General features: G+C 44.3%; 1 protein-coding gene across 2 annotated transcripts in view; it reads right to left on the bottom strand.

The window, feature by feature from the left end:
• The window catches only part of RNF220 (ring finger protein 220), a 337403-nt gene extending 335961 nt beyond the window's left edge, over positions 1–1442 (bottom strand). Inside the window, exon 1 of one of the 2 annotated variants that reach the window (XM_082265020.1) lies at positions 1256–1442. In XM_082265020.1, the coding sequence (XP_082121146.1) occupies positions 1256–1342 (87 nt within the window). In that variant the 5' untranslated portion in view covers positions 1343–1442. The remainder of the gene's footprint in view (positions 1–1255) is intronic. The other variant, XM_082265021.1, reaches the window with a different exon arrangement.
• Between the last annotated feature and the right edge of the window lie 17458 nt (positions 1443–18900).

The following is an 18900-nucleotide window of genomic DNA, read 5'->3' as shown; positions in this document are numbered from 1 at the left end:
CAATCCGTGGGGTCATCACTAAAATTTAAAAAAAAATAAAAAATAATCTGGGTGACCCCTGTCTACAACAGATGTGGTAGACAACAATTTGTGGGATCATTACTAAAATTAAAAAAATTTAAAATAACATTCTGGGTGACCCCTGTCTACAACTGACGTGGTAGACAACAATCTGTGGGGTCATCACTAAATTTAAAAAAATAAAAAATAACAATCTGGGTGACTTCTGTCTATAACTGACGTGGTAGACAACAATCCGTGGGGTCATCACTAAAATTTAAAAAAAAATAAAAAATAATCTGGGTGACCCCTGTCTACAACAGATGTGGTAGACAACAATTTGTGGGATCATTACTAAAATTAAAAAAATTTAAAATAACAATCTGGGTGACCCCTATCTATAACTGATGTGGTAGATAACAATCTGTGGGGTCATCACTAAAATAAAAAAATATATAAACAATCTGGGTAAATTCTGTCTATAACTGATGTGGTAGACAATAATCTGTGGGGTCATCACCTAAATAAAAAAAAATAACAATCTGGGTGACCCCTGTCTATAACTGACGTGGTAGACAACAATCCTTGGGGTTATCACTAAAATAAAAAAAAAATAAAAAATAACAATCTGGGTGACCTCTCTATAACTGACGTGGTAGACAACAATCCGTGGGGTCATCACTAAAATAGAAAAAAAATTAAAAAAACAAAATAACAATCTGGGTGACCCCTGTCTATAACTGATGTGATAGACAATAATCCGTGGGGTCATCACTAAAATAAAAAATGAAAATTTTAAAAAGTAACCCTGGCCACATTGACGGAAATATTTAAAAAATTGAGCAAAAAAAAAAAAAAAAAAGGCGACCAGGTGAGATAAAGTACAAATGTATCAAAAGGAAACAATGACGAAACAAGAGAAAAAAAAAAACCAAAGTAGCATTTCCGCGTTTCATCAGTCTAAGCAGGTTTCGGAGGAATTAGAGAGGCAGCTCTGCTGCCAAGAGATGAGCACCTGGAGCCCCCTATGCCCCCACATGCCCCGGCTCAGGGTCAGCCTTGTGCCAATCTCAGAGCCTCTCGCCTTTAAAGTTGCCGCAGATTTAAAAAAAAAAAAAGTTGCACTTTGCCCGTCTTGCTCTCCCAGGGAGCCCTGCGTTAGACATGCGAGGGTCCCTGGCTGGTGACCCCGGGAAGGGCAGAGCCCCCCCTTTTTTTCCTCCTTCTCAGAGCCCAGTGGCCCCCCGGTACTCACCCTGTATGAAGCTGGAGAGGAGGAGAGGGCTCCCGGCTTGCAGCTGCTGATCCCAGGCTGGCCGTCCCTGCTTGCTTTGGTTTGCATGTGCAGGAGAGGCTTGGAGAGTGTGAGAGGCACATGCACTGAGCAGAGTGACTGGAGCAGCACTGCCTCCTCTCTGTGCAGCACACTCACACACACACAGAGGGCTCCGCGCAGCACAACTCTCTCTGCCTTTCACCGCTCTGCATACATTAGGCTACAATAGGAGGATGGCAGATGAAGGGGACACACAGGGCTGTCCTACATAGGACCCTTCAGCTGCTGCTCCTTATGCTATGACAGCGATGTTGGGGGACCCTGTCCCACGTAGAGGGGTCCCCGCGATCAGGCGCCTCACTGGACCCAAAAACCCCTCTGCGCCACCCTCCGAAACCCCCCTGATCAATATGTGCAGATAAAGGGTGAGACCTGGAGACGGCCAGCAAAAAATGACATTTGGCAGCACCCCACCTCTGTACGAAGGGACCCGGAAAAAAAAAAAACGCGGGGCGCGGGGTCGGAGAGTCACATGTGTGAGGCAACCTGCTAATAAGAAAAAAATAAATAAATCGAAGGTCGGATCGATTTCTTTTGTCCCCGTCGTATCCTGGTTTGTGGTTGGCTTAAAGGCCAACTCCACCCTTAACTGGAGTTTTATTTCAGTTCGGCGGTTTTGCCGGGAGGTTGTACCGCACGTTGGCTTCTTCCATCCTTCGGGGGATCGAGGTTTTCGCCCTGCTAGTCTGCCGAACTGGTGATGCCATTACAAAAGCAAAGGATGGCGTCCCACCCCCCCAAAAAAATAAAAAATATCCGAGGTTCCAAATGTGAGGGGCACCTTTGTTGGGGTTCTGTGGGAGGGGCAGGAAGATGGAATGTTGCAGGGAGTCTGACCAATGGAATCTGGACATGGGATACAACGACGTCCAACCAAAACTGAAATTTTATTCAGGGGTAGAATTGGGACTTAGGAATGTCCATGTTGCTGCAACCTGTCCAAATATCATTAAAATCAGACATTTTATTGGTTAACAAACAAGAGCAGAAATGCATAAAAGAGCATATCCCGCGGGGGGTCCTTCCCTGAGTGCTTGGGAGGTTTGGGAGTGCCACCTACATTGTCCTTATCCCCACCACGCGTTGGTCGCTGTTCCCGAGGCTGCTGGGCGACATCTTGGATGAGAACAGAAATGACCAGCAAGCTGGAAAGTCAACAGAAGCCCTTCTCAACCTTTAAACCCCAGAGGAACCCTTGAGCTAATTCTTAGGTCTCACGGAACCCGTGCAAAAACCAATTTATTGGTGGTCAAGGGAAGGAAAAATACCCCTGCATTAGTAGTTAGTGGGAAGACTGCCCCTAATTGTGGTGGTTAGAATGCCATTGACCCTTGATTTATGCAAGCAACATCAGATGGGAGGTCAATCAGCCACAGCTCAAGTAAGCCCTAACCACCTCTGGAGGAACCCTGGTGGAGAACGGCTGGTCTACAAAACCCAATAAAGATGGTTCCCCATCCCAGGAGAAGGTTATATGCCCCTGCATTGGTAGCTAGTAGGAAGACTGCCCCCTAATGGTGGTGGTTAGAATGCCATTGGCTCTTGATTTATGCAGGCAACATCAGATGGGAGGTCAATTCAGCCACAGCTCAAATAAGCCCTAACTACCTCTGGAGGAACCCTGGTGGAGAATAGATGGTCTACAAAACCCATTAAAGATGGTTCCCCTTCACAGGAGAACTTTTTATGCCCCTGCATTGAAAGCTAGTAGTAAGACTGCCCCCTAATGGTGGTGGTTAGAATGCCATTGACCTTTGATTTATGCAGGCAACATCAGATGGGGGGGGTCAATCAGCCACAGCTCAAATAAGCCCTAACCACCTCTGGAGGAACCCTAGTGGAGAATAACTAGTCTACAAATCCCATTAAAGATGGTTCCCCTTCACAGAAGAATGTTTTATGCCCCTGCATAGAAAGCTAGTAGTAAGACTGCCCCCTAATGGTGGTGGTTAGAATGCCATTGACCCTTGATTAATGCAGGCAACATCAGATGGGAGGTCAATCAGCCACAGCTCAAATAAGCCCTAACCACCTCTGGAGGAACCCTAGTGGAGAATAACTAGTCTACAAAACCCAATAAAGATTGTACCCCTTCCCAGGAGAACATTATATGCTCCTGCATTGGTAGCTAGTGGGAAGACTGCCCCCTAATGGTGGTGGTAAGAATGCCATTGACCCTTGATTTATGCAGGCAACATCAGATGGGGGGGGTCAATCAGCCACAGCTCAAATAAGCCCTAACCACCTCTGGAGGAACCCTAGTGGAGAATGGCTGGTCTACAAAACCCAATAAAGATTGTACCCCTTCCCAGGAGAACATTATATGCCCCTGCATTGGTAGCTAGTGGGAAGACTGCCCCCTAATGGTGGTGGTAAGAATGCCATTGACCCTTGATTTATGCAGGCAACATTAAATGGGAGGTCAATCATCCACAGCTCAAGTAAGCCCTAACCACCTCTGGAGGAACCCTGGTGGAGAATGGCTGGTCTACAAAACCCAATAAAGATTGTACCCCTTCCCAGGAGAAGGTTATATGCCCCTGCATTGGTAGCTAGTGGGAAGACTGACCCCTAATGGTGGTGGTTAGAATGCAATTGACCCTTGATTTATGCAGGCAACATCAGATGGGAGGTCAATCAGCCACAGCTCAAGTAACCCCTAACCACCTCTGGAGGAACGGCTGGTCTACAAAACCCAATAAAGATTGTTCCCCTTCCCAGTAGAAAGTTATTTTTTTAGTGCTCGTGGGTCAAATTAAGCACACGAGTAAACATATAATTGAAAAAATACGCACCTGGTACCTATAGAATCTTCTTACCCCAGGCTGGCCAGGCCAAAGAGCCACCATAGGGAGCTGGAAGAGAATCACCCTTGGTGCTCTGGGAAGGAATCCACCTTAGTTAAAGCTTCCTAAGGGTGAAAGACAGAAGAGGTCATCTTAGTTCACATGCACATTGTATTCTCTATGACACCTTTTCTCCTACAGGAGTTTAGCAGCAGAAAAACACGTGCGTACATGTGCGTTTATGTGCATGGTGGTGGTGTTGGTGGTGGTGGGGGGGGGGGGGGGGTGGGGGGGTGAGGGTCCTGTAAATGCCTACAGTGTGTATGGACACATAGACTAACATGGAAAATATCCATACACTAACATTCCCAGGATCATGAAAAGGAAATAAAAGTGATACAAAGTAGATATTATTCCTATTATAAGAAGAATTCTGGATCTCCGGTGCCGGTCACATGGGCAGTGCCATGGCACGGGTCACATGGGGGAGGTTCAACGCCCTTTATTCCAGTATATATGATTTCGGGATCGTTCTTTCCTGATAGGTCAGAATATCACTGAATTCATTTTGTACTCAAAATACGATATATTCATTTTCCCTTTAAAAAGACACAAAATTCTCCATCGAATCGAATCTAAAGAAAAAACAATGACATAAAATATCAGGAATATTAAAGTGCGCCGAGTCATGTCCACCAATCACAGGCAAACGCCAATTTCTGATATCTATTTATTATTATTATACGGGATTTACACTCAACGGCCACTTTATTAGGTACACCTGTTCAATGGCTTGGTAAAACTAACTGCTAATCGGCCAATCACATGGCAGCAACTCAATGCATTTAGGCATCTAGACGTGGTGAAGATGACTAGCTGAAGTTCAAACTGAGCATCAGAATGGGGAAGAAAGGGGATGGAAGTGACTTTGAACGTGGCATGGTTGTTGGTGGCAGACGGGCCGGTCTGAGGATTTCTGGGATCTCTCGGGATTACAGAGAATGGTGGGGAAAAGAGAAAATATCCAGTGAGCGGCAGTTGTGTGGAGGAAAATGCCTTGCTGAGGTCAGAGGAGAATGGACAGACTGGTTCCAGATGATAGAAAGGCCACAGTAACTCAAATAACCACTCGTTACACCCAATGTATGCAGAATACCATCTCTGAATACACAACACATTCAACCATTTAGGAATACAGGTCTCTATGTTGATTCCATAAGCCCATCCCCCTCACAGTTAGAAAACACCCCCTAGGCTCACATTTAACCCGTTGATCGCCCCTGGTGTTAACCCCTTCCCTGCCAGTGTCATTATTACAGTAACAGTGTATATTTTTTAGCACAGATTACTGTAGTAATGTCACTGGTACCCCCCAAAAGTGTCAAATAACCTCAGTTAGGGGTCCAATCTGTCCGCCGCAATGTCGCAGTCCCGCTAAAAATCGCAGATCGCCGCCATTACTGGTAAAAAAAATAATAAAAATGACACTGGGATTTTTTTTTTTTTTTATCAAAAATATGCTTCAGAATACAACTTGGCCTAAAATGATGAAAAAAATTGATTTTTACATTTTTTTTTACTGGGAATGTTATATAGCAGAATGTAAAAAACTATTGTTTTTTTTTTTTTTTTTTTTTTAGAATTGTTGCTTTTTTTTGTTTAAAGCATAAAATAAAAATCGCACAGGTGATCAAATGCCACCAAAATATTTTTTTGTGTGTAATTTATTTATTTATTAATTTATAAATGTATTATTTATTATTAATTAATTATTAATTAATTATTATTAGGTATTAATCATTATTATTATTAAATTAGTAATTATTGATTACTAATTAATTAATTATTATTATTTATTCATTAATTATTATTATTAATTTATTAATTATTTAGTAATTTATTTGTGTAATTTAATCTATTTGTGTAAAAAACAAAAAAAGGACATCAATTTTATTTGGGTACAGCGTGGCACGACCGTGCAATTGTCAGTTAAAGTAACGCAAAAAATGACCTGGTCATTAAGGGGGTAAAACCTTCCGGTCCAGAAGTGGTTAAAGGAGTGTGAGGGGGGCGGTGCCAAGAGGTTAAAACTGAATCTCAACCAAACGGAAGGGAAGACGCAGCTGTTTTGATTGTTCGCTGATCTGATTGCTTTGATTGGCTCCCACATCAATGGAATGATACCATGGGCGCGTGTATGGAGTTCACCAGGAGGGGGCGGCATTGTACATTGTGCTGTTCCAAATTAGAAAGCCGCCCTCTCTATGTTTTCCGGGGTACACTTTGTTGAAGAGGATGTTGAATAGCTTCCCCAGGATTGGCCAGGCTGTCCCGGTTGGGTATGGATGGCCGGGCCACCATCAGGGGGGGTAATACCGGTACTCCTGTATGGGGCCCGGGCACAGAAAGGTAATACCGGTGCTCCTGTATGGGGCCCGGGGCACACAGGGGGGGTAATACCGGTACTCCTATATGGGGCCCGGGGCACACAGGGGGGGTAATACCGGTACTCCTGTATGGGGCCCGGGCACACAGGGGGTGTAATACCGGTACTCCTGTATGGGGCCCGGGGCACACAGGGGAGGTAATACCGGTACTCTTGTATGGGGCCCGGGGTGCACAGGGGGGGGGTAATGCCGGTACTCCTGTATGGGGCCGGGCACACAGGGGGGGTAATACCGGTACTCCTGTATGGGGCCCAGGGCACACAGGGGGGGGGTAATACCGGTACTCCTGTATGGGGCCCGGGGCACACAGGGGGGGGGTAATACCGGTACTCCTGTATTGGGCCCGGGGCACACAGGGGGGTAATACCAGTACTCCTGTATGGGGCCCGGGCACACGGGGGTTGTAATACCGGCACTCCTGTATGGGGCCCGGGGCACACAGGGGGGGTAATACCGGTACTCTTGTATGGGGCCCGGGGTGCACGGGGGGGGGTAATACCGGTACTCCTGTATGGGGCCCGGGCACACAGGGCGGGTAATAACGGTACTCCTGTATGGGGCCCAGGGCACACAGGGGGGGTAATACCGGTACTCGTGTATGGGGCCCGGGGCACACAGGGGGGTTAATACCGGTACTCCTGTATGGGGCCCGGGGCACACAGGGGGGGTAATACCGGTACTCCTGTATGGGGCCCAGGGCACACAGGGGGGTAATACCGGTACTCCTGTATGGGGCCCGGGGCACACAGGGGGGGTAATATCGGTACTCTTGTATGGGGCCCGGGGTGCACAGGGGGGGGTAACACCGGTACTCCTGTATGGGGCCCGGGCACACAGGGGGGGGTAATACCGGTACTCCTGTATGGGGCCCAGGGCACACAGGGGGATAATACCGGTACTCCTGTATGGGGCTCGGGCACACGGGGGGGATAATACCGGTACTCCTGTATGGGGCCCGGGGCATAAAGGGGGGTAATACCGGTACTCCTCTATGGGGCCCGGGGCACGCAGGGGGGTAATACCGGTACTCCTGTATGGGGCCCGAGCACACAGGGGGGCCCGAACAGCAGGAGGGGGTCAATGACAAAACGATGCATTGTGTGCTTCTTCCTCTGCCAGCTGAAAGCTGGTTTCTCGCCCTCTCCCACTTGCCGGCTTTCAGCTGCTTGTCCCCGCCCACACTCAGAGGCGGCACAAAGGGAACAGCAGCCGGTAGAAGGGGTGGAGAGGAAAGCGCCAGGAGGAGGTGCGCTGTGTTGTGCTCTCCCCTCCTGTCAGAATGACACTCCTCCATGCAGCACAGGAGATCGGATCGCTCTTATTGCATCGCACTGTACACACAGTAAAATTACTGCCTCCCTACCTACTCCACAGGGCTGCTCATCTCCGGACAGCAGGAAATGTGGGTAGGGGGGCGGTAATCATACTGTGTGTACAGTGCGATGCAATAAGAGCGATCCAATCTCCTGTGCTGCATGGAGGAGTGTTATTCTGACAGCAGGGGAGAGCACAACACAGCGCACCTCCTCCTGGCATTGCAGTGGTCTCCTCCTGGTTGGGAGGGGGTGGAGCTTACAGTAAAATTGTGCCCAATGATAGCGGAGGGGGAATAATAGTGGGAAAATAATTTATACCTGGGATGTTTGTGCAGGAGGTATAATGGGGATTTGGGGGGGGGGGGGGCATATGTGCTAGTAGGGGGGTTTGAGGGATTTGAGCCAGAAGGGGGAATTGGGGGGGATGTTTGTGCCAGGAGGGGAACTTGTGCTAAGAGGGGAGATGGGGGGGGGGTTTGTGCTGGGGGAGGGGGCTGTGAATTTGTGGAGGGATTGGGGGGGTGGTGCTGGGAGAGATTTGCGCTAAGAGGAGGGATTGGAGGGTGCTGGGAGGGGAGATGGGGGGGGGGAATTGGTGCTCAGAGGAGGAATTTGTGCTGGAAGTGGGTATTGGGGTGGGGAGGGGGGTTGCTAGGAGGAGGGATTGGGTAAATTCGTGCTGGGAGGGGGGGGGGGAATCTGTGCTAGGAGGAGAGATGGGGGGGGGGATTTGTAGTGGGGGGGCTGTGAGTTTGTGGAGGGATGGGGGGGTTGTCTAAGAGGAGAGATGGGGGGGGGTGCTAGGAGGGCTGATGGAGGGGAATTGGTACTCAGGGGAGGGATTGGAGTGATTTGTGCTGGGAGTTGGTATGGGGGAGGGGGGGGGTTGCTAGGAGGAGAGATTGGGGAAATTTGTTCTGGGAGGGGGGGGGGGGAAACCTGTGCTAGGAGGGAAGATTGGGGGGGGGGGATTTGTTTTAGGATAGGGAATTTGAGAAAAAAAAGAGGATGTGTGCTAGGTGGGTGAGGAGATTTCTGATAGGAGGAGGAATTGGGGTGGGATTTGAGCTGGGAGGTGGGATGGGGGGGGGGGCAAAGACTTGTGTGCTGGGAGGGGGAATATTTTCATTTTTGTTTGAGGAGAATATTGGCTTACAGACAGAATTAATACGCTGATTAGTGCATTTTTGGGGGGGGGGGGGAGGGTTTTTTTTTTTGATAATATCATTTTTATAATTTTGTCGGGGGGGGGGGGGGGGTGTCAGGTAGGCTGTACGGAGCCCCGGGATTTCTAGCAGCAGCCCTGCTGGATGGAGACAACGGTGGCCGAATTGACATGCCCCCCCCCCCCCCCGGGCGATAATGCGCCCCCCCCTTCCCCCGGGCGATGATGCGCTGGTTGGATTTTATTCCATTGCCGGTGTTTTTGCTGTAAACATGAGATGGAAGCAGGAAGATTAATGAGCAGATTAATAGGCTAAATGACTAAACCGCAGAAAGTTCCTCAATCTTCCCGGGTCATTGGTCACCTCCGTGCGCCTAACAAACCGCCGCCGCCGCCGAAGGGAAAAAAAAATAAAGGTTCCAGTGATGCAGAATTCTAGGACCAGGGGAAAAAGCCATCGCTGCGATTTATTCTGCATCAATGAAAACATTGTCACTTGGAAGAGCGTCTGACTGGCGACTTAAAATGCGGCAGATATTTGCGTTTATAGAAATGGCGCATTTATTCGGAATACGGCCTCATGCACACACATTTATGCCTCTGAATGCCCCGATATTTAGATTCGTATTTTTAAAAAACAGTATTAAGGCGCATTACAAAAAAAAGGCGCAAAACCTGCGTTCTGAGACATTTACGCATACAAGCGCATTTCGTAATTTGTTTCAGTTCCATAAATGAATATTCTGTCCAGAAAAATGAGATGCTTCTTATCGCCGCATGCCTATAAACGCGCAAAAATGCATGCAAATTAATGAATTAAATTACCTAATTAATTCTCAGTGCCCCGCCTCCCACACATGCACAAATGCAGGTGCTTTCACAGCTGCCGAAACGCATGCCGCCGCAATACAATGCGGGTTGGTGCTGCGCAATTTTAAAAACTGTACCTGCGCTAATTTTTGCTCCCATTGGAATGAATGGGCTGCCCTAAACGCACTTCATGCGAACACGCAAAAAAAAAAAAAGCGCGTGTTCAGACGCATCGTATGGTGAGAACGAGCCCGAAATCAAGGCGATGCATTGGATTGGCCGATTCTATGATCAGCAGAATCCCAATACAGAGAGGATAATCTTCACAGAGCGGATTATGGGATACATTGTAACATAATCTGTATGACATCCCTAAACAGCCAATCCGGCCAAAGGGAACGCCCACTCATACCTGTCAGACAACAGGGTGGGGCTCCGGTGCAGATTTTACCATTATTATCATTTATGGGGACAATGCCGAAAAACGCAGATTTCATATTCCCTCCCTACAGAATTGTATCCAGACGTAAATGTACAATGTCCCTCCTATCAGGAGGCGGGATCAATTCACAAAATCCAATCAGATTTTAAAATGATACTCACATGATTAAAATAAAGATCTTTGTGAAATCAGCCGTCTGTGTGTTGGATAAATCTGAGACTCTGCGATAGAAAAGTCGCACATCAAACAATTTATACATTAATAAATACATTTCATACATACAAGGAATGCGACCCTCCATCCACCTCTGTGCATCAGCTCTGCATGGAGAGGAAAAATCACAAGGAGCCAATCAGTTCAGGTGGGAACAAGAAGCATGCTGATTGGAGGAGAGAGCAGGGTGACACACAGGTGGCCTCCTTACACTGGATTCTTACTCTATTCTCTGCCCAATCACTGGCTGGGGGGCGGGTCCAGGATGTCCTGGACGAAGAGGAAGAGAGCTGAATGATTCTGGCCGTCAGACTGAGGACATCTAGTGGCAGAAAAGAAGTACTGCAGGTTAAATCTCTGATTTGAAGGTTAATATGCAGCAAAAAGCTGGTTTTGTCATTTTATCTTTTAATGAGTTATTCCTTTTTATCTAATTATTCTTGGCTGGAGTTCTGCTTTAATGAGCACATTCTTAATCCCTGTATTACAATATACTGAAATCTATTTCTATCTCCATATACTGTATATAGGCTGACATGTAACGAATCTGTTCATATCTCTGCAGTGCAGTAATGGAAGATAAAACAGGAAATTGGTCCTATTGTAAAATCTATGTTACTATATTTATTATCATTATTATTAATATTCAAGATGTAATATTATTATTATTATTAGTAGTAATAATAATATTTTTTTATTACTATATACTATATTATATATATATATATATATATATATATATATATATATATATATATTATATATACACCATATTAAGTCTATGTTAATATTATTATTTTAAATAAGATTTATGCAGAATTTACTACTATTAGTATTTTATTATTATTTTTTCATAATATTATTTATGTTACTATATACTATATTCATTATATGGTATTATTTTTTATTATAATTATAAAGCAATTATTATTGTTATTATTGTCATTATTATTCATACTATTACTTATATTACTATATAGTAAATTTTTATATGGCAATATTATTTTAATATTTACACAGAACTTACTTTTATTATTTTTGTATTATTAATATTAGTAATTATATATATAATATTAATTATTTATTATACGTTATTATTATTATTATTATATCAAATAATATTTATACAGAATTGAATACTACTATTATTATTGTGTTCATTAATATTATTTCTATTGATAATAACCATAATAATAATATATATATTATAAAATAATATGTTTATTATATGTTTTTTTTTTGTTTTTCACTATAATTATACAAGATTTACTATTATTATTATTATTATTATTATTATTATTATTATTAATAATAAAAATTATATATATATATATATATATATATATATATATATATATATATATACACACACACACTATATTTAGTTTATGTTGATATTATTAATATTATTATTATTTTTAATAATATTCATACAGAGATTACTACTAGTAATATTATGTTATTATTATTTATTAATAATATTATTTGTGTTACTTACTATATTTATTATATGTTAGAATTTTTTATTATAATTATACAGAATTACAGAATTTACTACTATTATTTTATAATTATTTTGTATAATATTATTTGTGATACTATATACATTTTTTATATGTTATTTTTTCAATAATATTTATATAGAATTTACTATTATTATCATCATCATTATTATTATTATTACTGATTTTATATATATATATATATATATATATATATATATATATATATATATATATATATATATATATAAAATTATAAAAATGTAATATTATTATTAAAATTACTTTTATTACTATATACTTTATTATATGTTGTTGTTATTATTATTTTTTAATAATATTTATACAGAATATCCTACTACTACTACTATTATTATTGTGTTAATTATTATTATTTCTATTAATAATATTAACAATAAAAAATAATAATATATTTATTATTATATAATATATTTATTATATGTTATTTTTTTCTTTTTTATTAAAATTATACAAGATTTACTATTATTATTATTATTATTATATGTTGTTATTATTATTTTTTAATAATATTTATACAGAATTTACTACTACTACTACTACTATCATTCTGTTTATTATTTTTATTCCTAATAATAATAATAATAATAATAACAATATTATTATTATTATTATCATTATTAATAATAATAATAATAATAATAACGATGATAATAATAATAATAACATATTTAATAATATATAATATATTTATTATATTTTTTTATTATAATTATACAAGATTTACTATTATTAATATTTTTTTATTACTATATACTACTATATTTATTATATGTTATTATTATTCTTTTTAAAAAATATTTACAGAGAATTTACTACTATTATGATTATTCTTATTTTCCCGATTTTCCCGATTTACTATTACTGATTTTAGTTATTATTATACGGGATTTATATAGCGCCAACAGTTTGCGCAGCACTGTCCAACATAAAAGGAGACAGAACAGTTACAATACAAATCAATACAAGAGGGCCCTGCACACGGGAGCTTACAATCTAAATAAACGCTTCCATATAAAAGGCAGCGCATTATATTGCGGTGATGTTGATGGTAAATGGCGTTGCGCACACAGATCCGCCATCCACGCCTTTCGCTGCGCTGTGTAAAGGAAAATGCGGCTGATCCATACATGAATCCAAAATGAAAGGATCGCCTTCCCGCAATGCATGAGAATGTGCTGCAAATAAATGCGCTGCAGCAGTCTGTGCATCCTAAACAATTTATTTCTGCTTCCACCTTTTTTTTTTTTTTTTTTTTATACTTCATTGCATTTCATTGCTTTTGATCTACTGCAGTTACTTTGCAATCACTTCCTGTCTGCATGCACTTCAGGGCGGATTTCCTGATGGTGACAACAATGAACGGTGGCTGTGTAATGTGTGCTGAAACGGTCATTTTTATTCTCCATTAGCAGTCTGTGTGACATGGTGACAACACAGGAGCACAATTGGGAGACGGGGACTGAGTGTTGTCACCCTATAACAGGAAGTGCCTGAGCAAGGACCATTATAGCAGGATCACTTCATATCATTATTGTCCTTATACATCAGAGACCCCCCAATACATGAAAGCCCCTCCACCACCACTGCACCAGAGCCCCCTCATCACAGAGCCCCTCAATCCAGCAGGTGGGGGGCTTATCGGAATCGGGATCCCAGATCCCCCCCCCCCCGTGTGAATTAGTATGGGGTAGATCCATCTTCAATCACGACGCCTGCCTCACCGCCGACCCAGAAAAAAAAAAGGCTCTGCTAGATTCCCCCATCTGCCTGCTCTGCTGTCTGTCATTTCTTAAATAGCTAAGGGGCGGGGCAACCTGGTGACATCACCTGGTGGCACCGCCCCCTAGTGACACCACCGACCTAGCATGCCCCGATTACTGATCCAGAAGTGGCTTTTTTTCCCAGCTATAGAGGACTGGCAGGGGTCGTACGGCGTAATACTCTACCCAGAATCCACAGCTTCAGCATCCAGCCAGCCAAAATCCACCATCCACAGCGGCTATAAGCCGAGATTCACGCACATATGCATGCCCTGCCCCAAACGCAGACACAAATATACTCCATTCTCCGGGATACGGCGGGGAATATAGCGCTCAGGCGTCTGCAAAAAAAGATAAAAAATAGAACATTCTCCGATTTTAAGCAAATCATTCTTTTGGTGAATCGGTAACAAAGTTACTTATCTGAAGATCCCGCCACTGCCAGCACTTCCTGTTCCGGGGTGACAACGCTAAGCCATAGGCTACCAATTAGAAGCAGCGTTGTCACCCTGCCGCGTGCTCTCCTTTAGTTGGCTGTTGGGCTGCCCATCAAGTCTATAAAGAAATTTTCAAGCATGTGAGAGGGGTATGATCTGTATTCTACAAAATGTGATTGAAGATCCAAACCCCCGATCCCAGCACAAATCTCTGCCCTGCCATCAGTTTTGAATACAAAGCTTTTTTGAGGATGTGGGGAGGGGGGCTCATTTTATGGGGGGGTATTTGGAGTTAATTTAGTTCAGGGGTCTCCAAATTTTCTAAATGAAGGTCCAGTTTACCAAACTCAGACTTTAGGGGGGGGGGCAGACTGTGGCCAATGAGAATTAAAAATACCCCAACATCACTAGGAGTAAACAATGCCCCATCTCTAGAGGGAGGATTAACACCCCGTCATTGGTGTCAGTGAGAGGAATAGTGCCCCATCATTGGTGTCAGTGGGAGGAATAGTGTCCCATCATTGGTGTCAGTGGGAGGAATAGTGTCCCATCATTAGTGTCAGTGTAAAGAATAGTGTCCCATCATTGGTGTCAGTGGGAGGAAAAGTGCCCCATCATTGGTGTCAGTGGGAGGAATAGTGCCCCATCATTGGTGTCAGTGGGAGGAATAGTGTTCCATCATTGGTGTCAGTGGGAGGAATAGTGCCCCATCATTGGTGTCAGTAGGAGGAATAGGGCCCCATCATTGGTGTCAGTGGGAGGAATAGTGCCCTATCGTAGGTGATCGTAGGTGTCAGTGAGAGGAATAGTGTCCCATCATTGGTGTCAGTGGAAGGAATAGTGCCCCATCATTGGTGTCAGAAGAAGGAATAGTGTCCCATCATTTGTGTCAGTGGGAGGAATAGTGTCCCATCATTGGTGTCAGTGAGAGGAATAGTGTCCCATCATTGGTGTCAGTGGGAGGAATAGTGGCCCATCATTGGTGTCAGTGAGAGGAATAGTGTCCCATCATTGGTGTCAGTGGAAGGAATAGTGCCCCATCATTGGTGTCAGAAGAAGGAATAGTGTCCCATCATTTGTGTCAGTGGGAGGAATAGTGCCCCATCATTGGTGTCAGTAGGAGGAATAGTGTCCCATCATTGGTGTCAGTGGGAGGAATAGTGCCCCATCATTGGTGTCAGTGGGAGGAATAGTGTTCCATCATTGGTGTCAGTGGGAGGAATGGTGCCCCATCATTGGTGTCAGTGGGAGGAATAGTGCCCCATCATTGGTATCAGTGGGAGTAATAGTGCCTCATCATTGGTGTCAGTGGGAGGAATAGTGCCCCATCATTGGTGTCAGTGGGAGGAATAGTGCCCCATCATTGGTGTCAGTGGGAGGAATAGTCACCCGTCATTGGTGTCAGTGGGAGGAATAGTGTCCCATCATTGGTATCAGTGGGAGGAATGGTGCCCCATCATTGGTGTCAGTGGGAGGAATAGTGCCCCATCATTGGTAGCCGTGGGGGGAATAGTGCCACAAGGGCACACATTTGGCCCCTGGTGGTGTCAGTGGGAGGAATAGTGCCCCATCATTGGTAGCGGTGGGAGGAATAGAGCCCCATCATTGGTGTCAGTGGGAGGAATAGAGCCCCATCATTGGTGTCAGTGGGAGGAATAGTGCCCCATCATTGGTATCAGTGGGAGGAATAGTGCCCCATCATTGGTGTCAGTGGGAGGAATAGAGCCCCATCATTGGTGTCAGTGGGAGGAATAGTGCCCCATCATTGGTGTCAGTAGGAGGAATAGTGCCCCATCATTGGTATCAGTGGGAGGAATGGTGCCCCATCATTGGTGTCAGTGGGAGGAATAGTGCCCCATCATTGGTGTCAGTGGGAGGAATGGTGCCCCATCATTGGTAGCCATGGGGGGAATAGTGCCACAAGGGCACACATTTGGCCCCTGGGCCGCCATTTGGAGACCCCTGGTTTAGATAATTTGATTTAGTATTTGTGTTTTTCCATGTTTTGATCATTTTATGATTGTCCTATTTTCTTTCTGTAAAAAAATAAAATAATTTGAATATATATAATACTACAATACCTGGAGGAAAAGAAACGGCAACAATCCCTCATACAAACATATAAAACTGCCGCAAATAGTATACAGAGATGGTAATAAGCCAACAGTCCGGAGGATGACCCCCTAACCCCATGATAGGAATGGTCCTGTCTAAGAGGCAATGGTATAATAACTGACAATCTGTATTAAACCATTTCTCCGCTGGCCAGCACGTTGGAGCCCAGATCCGGCATTGGAGAGATCAAGATATGTTTCTTATAACCATTGTATAGGCGCCCCAAGAGAGACAAGGACCCAGGATCCCAGTGCTGTACAGAATGAGTGCTAATATGGGGAGAACATACAAACTAAATGCAGAGAGCACCCCAAGAGAGACAAGGAGACAGGACCCCAGTGCTGTACAGGAAGTGTGCACATATAGGGAGAACATACAAACTCCATGCAGGGAGAGCCATAAGTGAAAAGTGTATCCAGGACCCCAGTGCTCTATAGAATGAGTGCTCTTATGGGGAGAACATACATACTCCATGCAGAGAGCGCCCCAAGCGAGACATGGAACCAGGACCCCGGTGCTGTACAGGAAGCGTGCACATATAGGGAGAACATACAAACTCCATGCAGGGAGTGCCATAAGTGAAAAGTGTATCCAGGACCCCAGTGCTGTACAGAATGAGTGCCATTATGGGGAGAACATACATACTCCATGCAGAGTGCGCCCCAAGAGAGAAAAGGACCCAGGATCCCAGTGCTGTACAGGAAGCGTGCTAATATGGGGAGAACATACAAACTACATGCAGAGAGCACCCCAAGAGAGACATGGAACCAGGACCCCCATGCTGTGCAGGATGCGTACACATATAGGGAGAACATACATACTCCATGCAGAGAGGGCCCCAAGAGAGATAAGGACCCAGGACCCCAGTGATGTACAGAATTAATTTTAATATGGGGAGAACATACATACTCCATGCAGAGAGCGCCCCAAGTGAGACATGGATCCAGGACCCCAGTGCTGTGCAGGACGCGTACACATATAGGGAGAACATACAAACTCCATGCAGGGAGTGCCATAGCAGAGAAGTGGACCCAGGACCCCGGGGCTGTACAGGTAGCATGCACATAAAGGGATGTAGCACCCTCCTAGTCAGGTGCTGGGTAAGGCAGTGTAGTTTTTGGTAGGATGGTAGGGGGCGGCTGCCCCAGAGCCAGTGGGGACATGGCTCGTTTGGTGGGGGTTGGATGTGGCACCCTCCTAGTCAGGTGCTGGGTAAGGCAGTGTAGTTTTTGCTAGGAAAGATGGTAGGGGGCGGCTGCCCCAGAGCCAGTGGGGACATGGCTCGTTTGGTGGGGGGTGGATGTAGCATCCTCCTAGTCAGGTGCTGGGTAAGAGAGTGTAGTTTTTGCTCTTTCTGCTTACCAGAAGAGCAGCAGGTAAAACATTTGTGCACTCTGCTTATCAGGGAGCCGGATTAGTAGTCAGGCCTACTCAGAGTGTCCAGTGTGTATTCATCTGGTCTCAGGGAGTGTTCCCAGCTGATTCAATGGGGAGGCACGTTGGATGCTGGAGGAAACCTGACCAATGATACACAGGCTTTTGGTACTGTCCCAGGGGGTTGCACAAATAGTGTTACATTATGGGACAGGGTATAAAAAGCCACGGGCACATGAGGTGGAGGTCTTTGGGCAGGAAGCCAGGTCCTAGAAGGAGGGTGGCGGCTGCCTCCTCTTCTGGAGCAGTTGGTCTTGGTCACAGGCAGTCGGCCTGGTGTACCAGGGGCATGAGACTGATCCCAGAGGTCCAGGAGAAGCTGACTACAGGAGTTGGGGCATAGCAGAATCTGCAAGAAACAGTGTCCGTGAGTACAGAGGAACTTGCCCAGGGGTCTGCCCAGGAAGGGGACCACTCCAGAGTGTAGAGTCAGTGGACGGGTGTCAGCTAACCCAGAGAGGAAGGGGGTACTAGAGGAGTGCCCTGAAGAGAAATGTAATAGAAGCACTTACCTCATCTTCATTCAAGTGGCAGGATGAAGCAGCGGCCTTGCCGCATTCTCAAGTCAGAAGTCCCCAGCATTGTGAATAGTTAACAGTTGGAGTGTCCCACTCATCCCTTCTCCCATCCCAATTACAATAAAACCCCAAAAACAACAAACCCTGGACTGATCATTGACTGAGCCAAGAATATAAAGTATTTATATTATTTATATATTATTATTATTATATTATTTATATATAGTAAAGATCTCTGCTTGCAGTTGCTACGGGTAACCCAGGGGAATCCTTAAAGTGTAATCTTCAGCAGCCCTCTAGGGGGCAGTGCTACAGAGAGAACATACAAACTCCATGCAGGGAGTGCCATAAAGGAGAAGTGCATCCAGGAACCCGGTGCTGTATAGGAAGCGTGCACATATATGGAGAACATATAGTATCTCACAAAAGTAAGTACACCCTTCACATTTGTGTAAATATTTTATTCTATCTTTTCATGTGACAGCACTGAAGAAATGAGACTTTGCTACAATGTAAAGTAGTGAGTGTACAGCTTGTATAACAGTGTAAATTTACTGTCCCCTCAAAATACCTCAAC

The sequence above is a fragment of the Pelophylax lessonae genome, assembly GCF_965119305.1.
Source record: "Pelophylax lessonae genome assembly, chromosome: 8".
In the NCBI taxonomy this organism is placed as follows: Eukaryota; Metazoa; Chordata; class Amphibia; order Anura; family Ranidae; genus Pelophylax; species Pelophylax lessonae.
The sequence above is the reverse complement of the archived record's forward strand: the minus strand, read 5'-3'. Positions and strand labels throughout refer to the sequence as shown.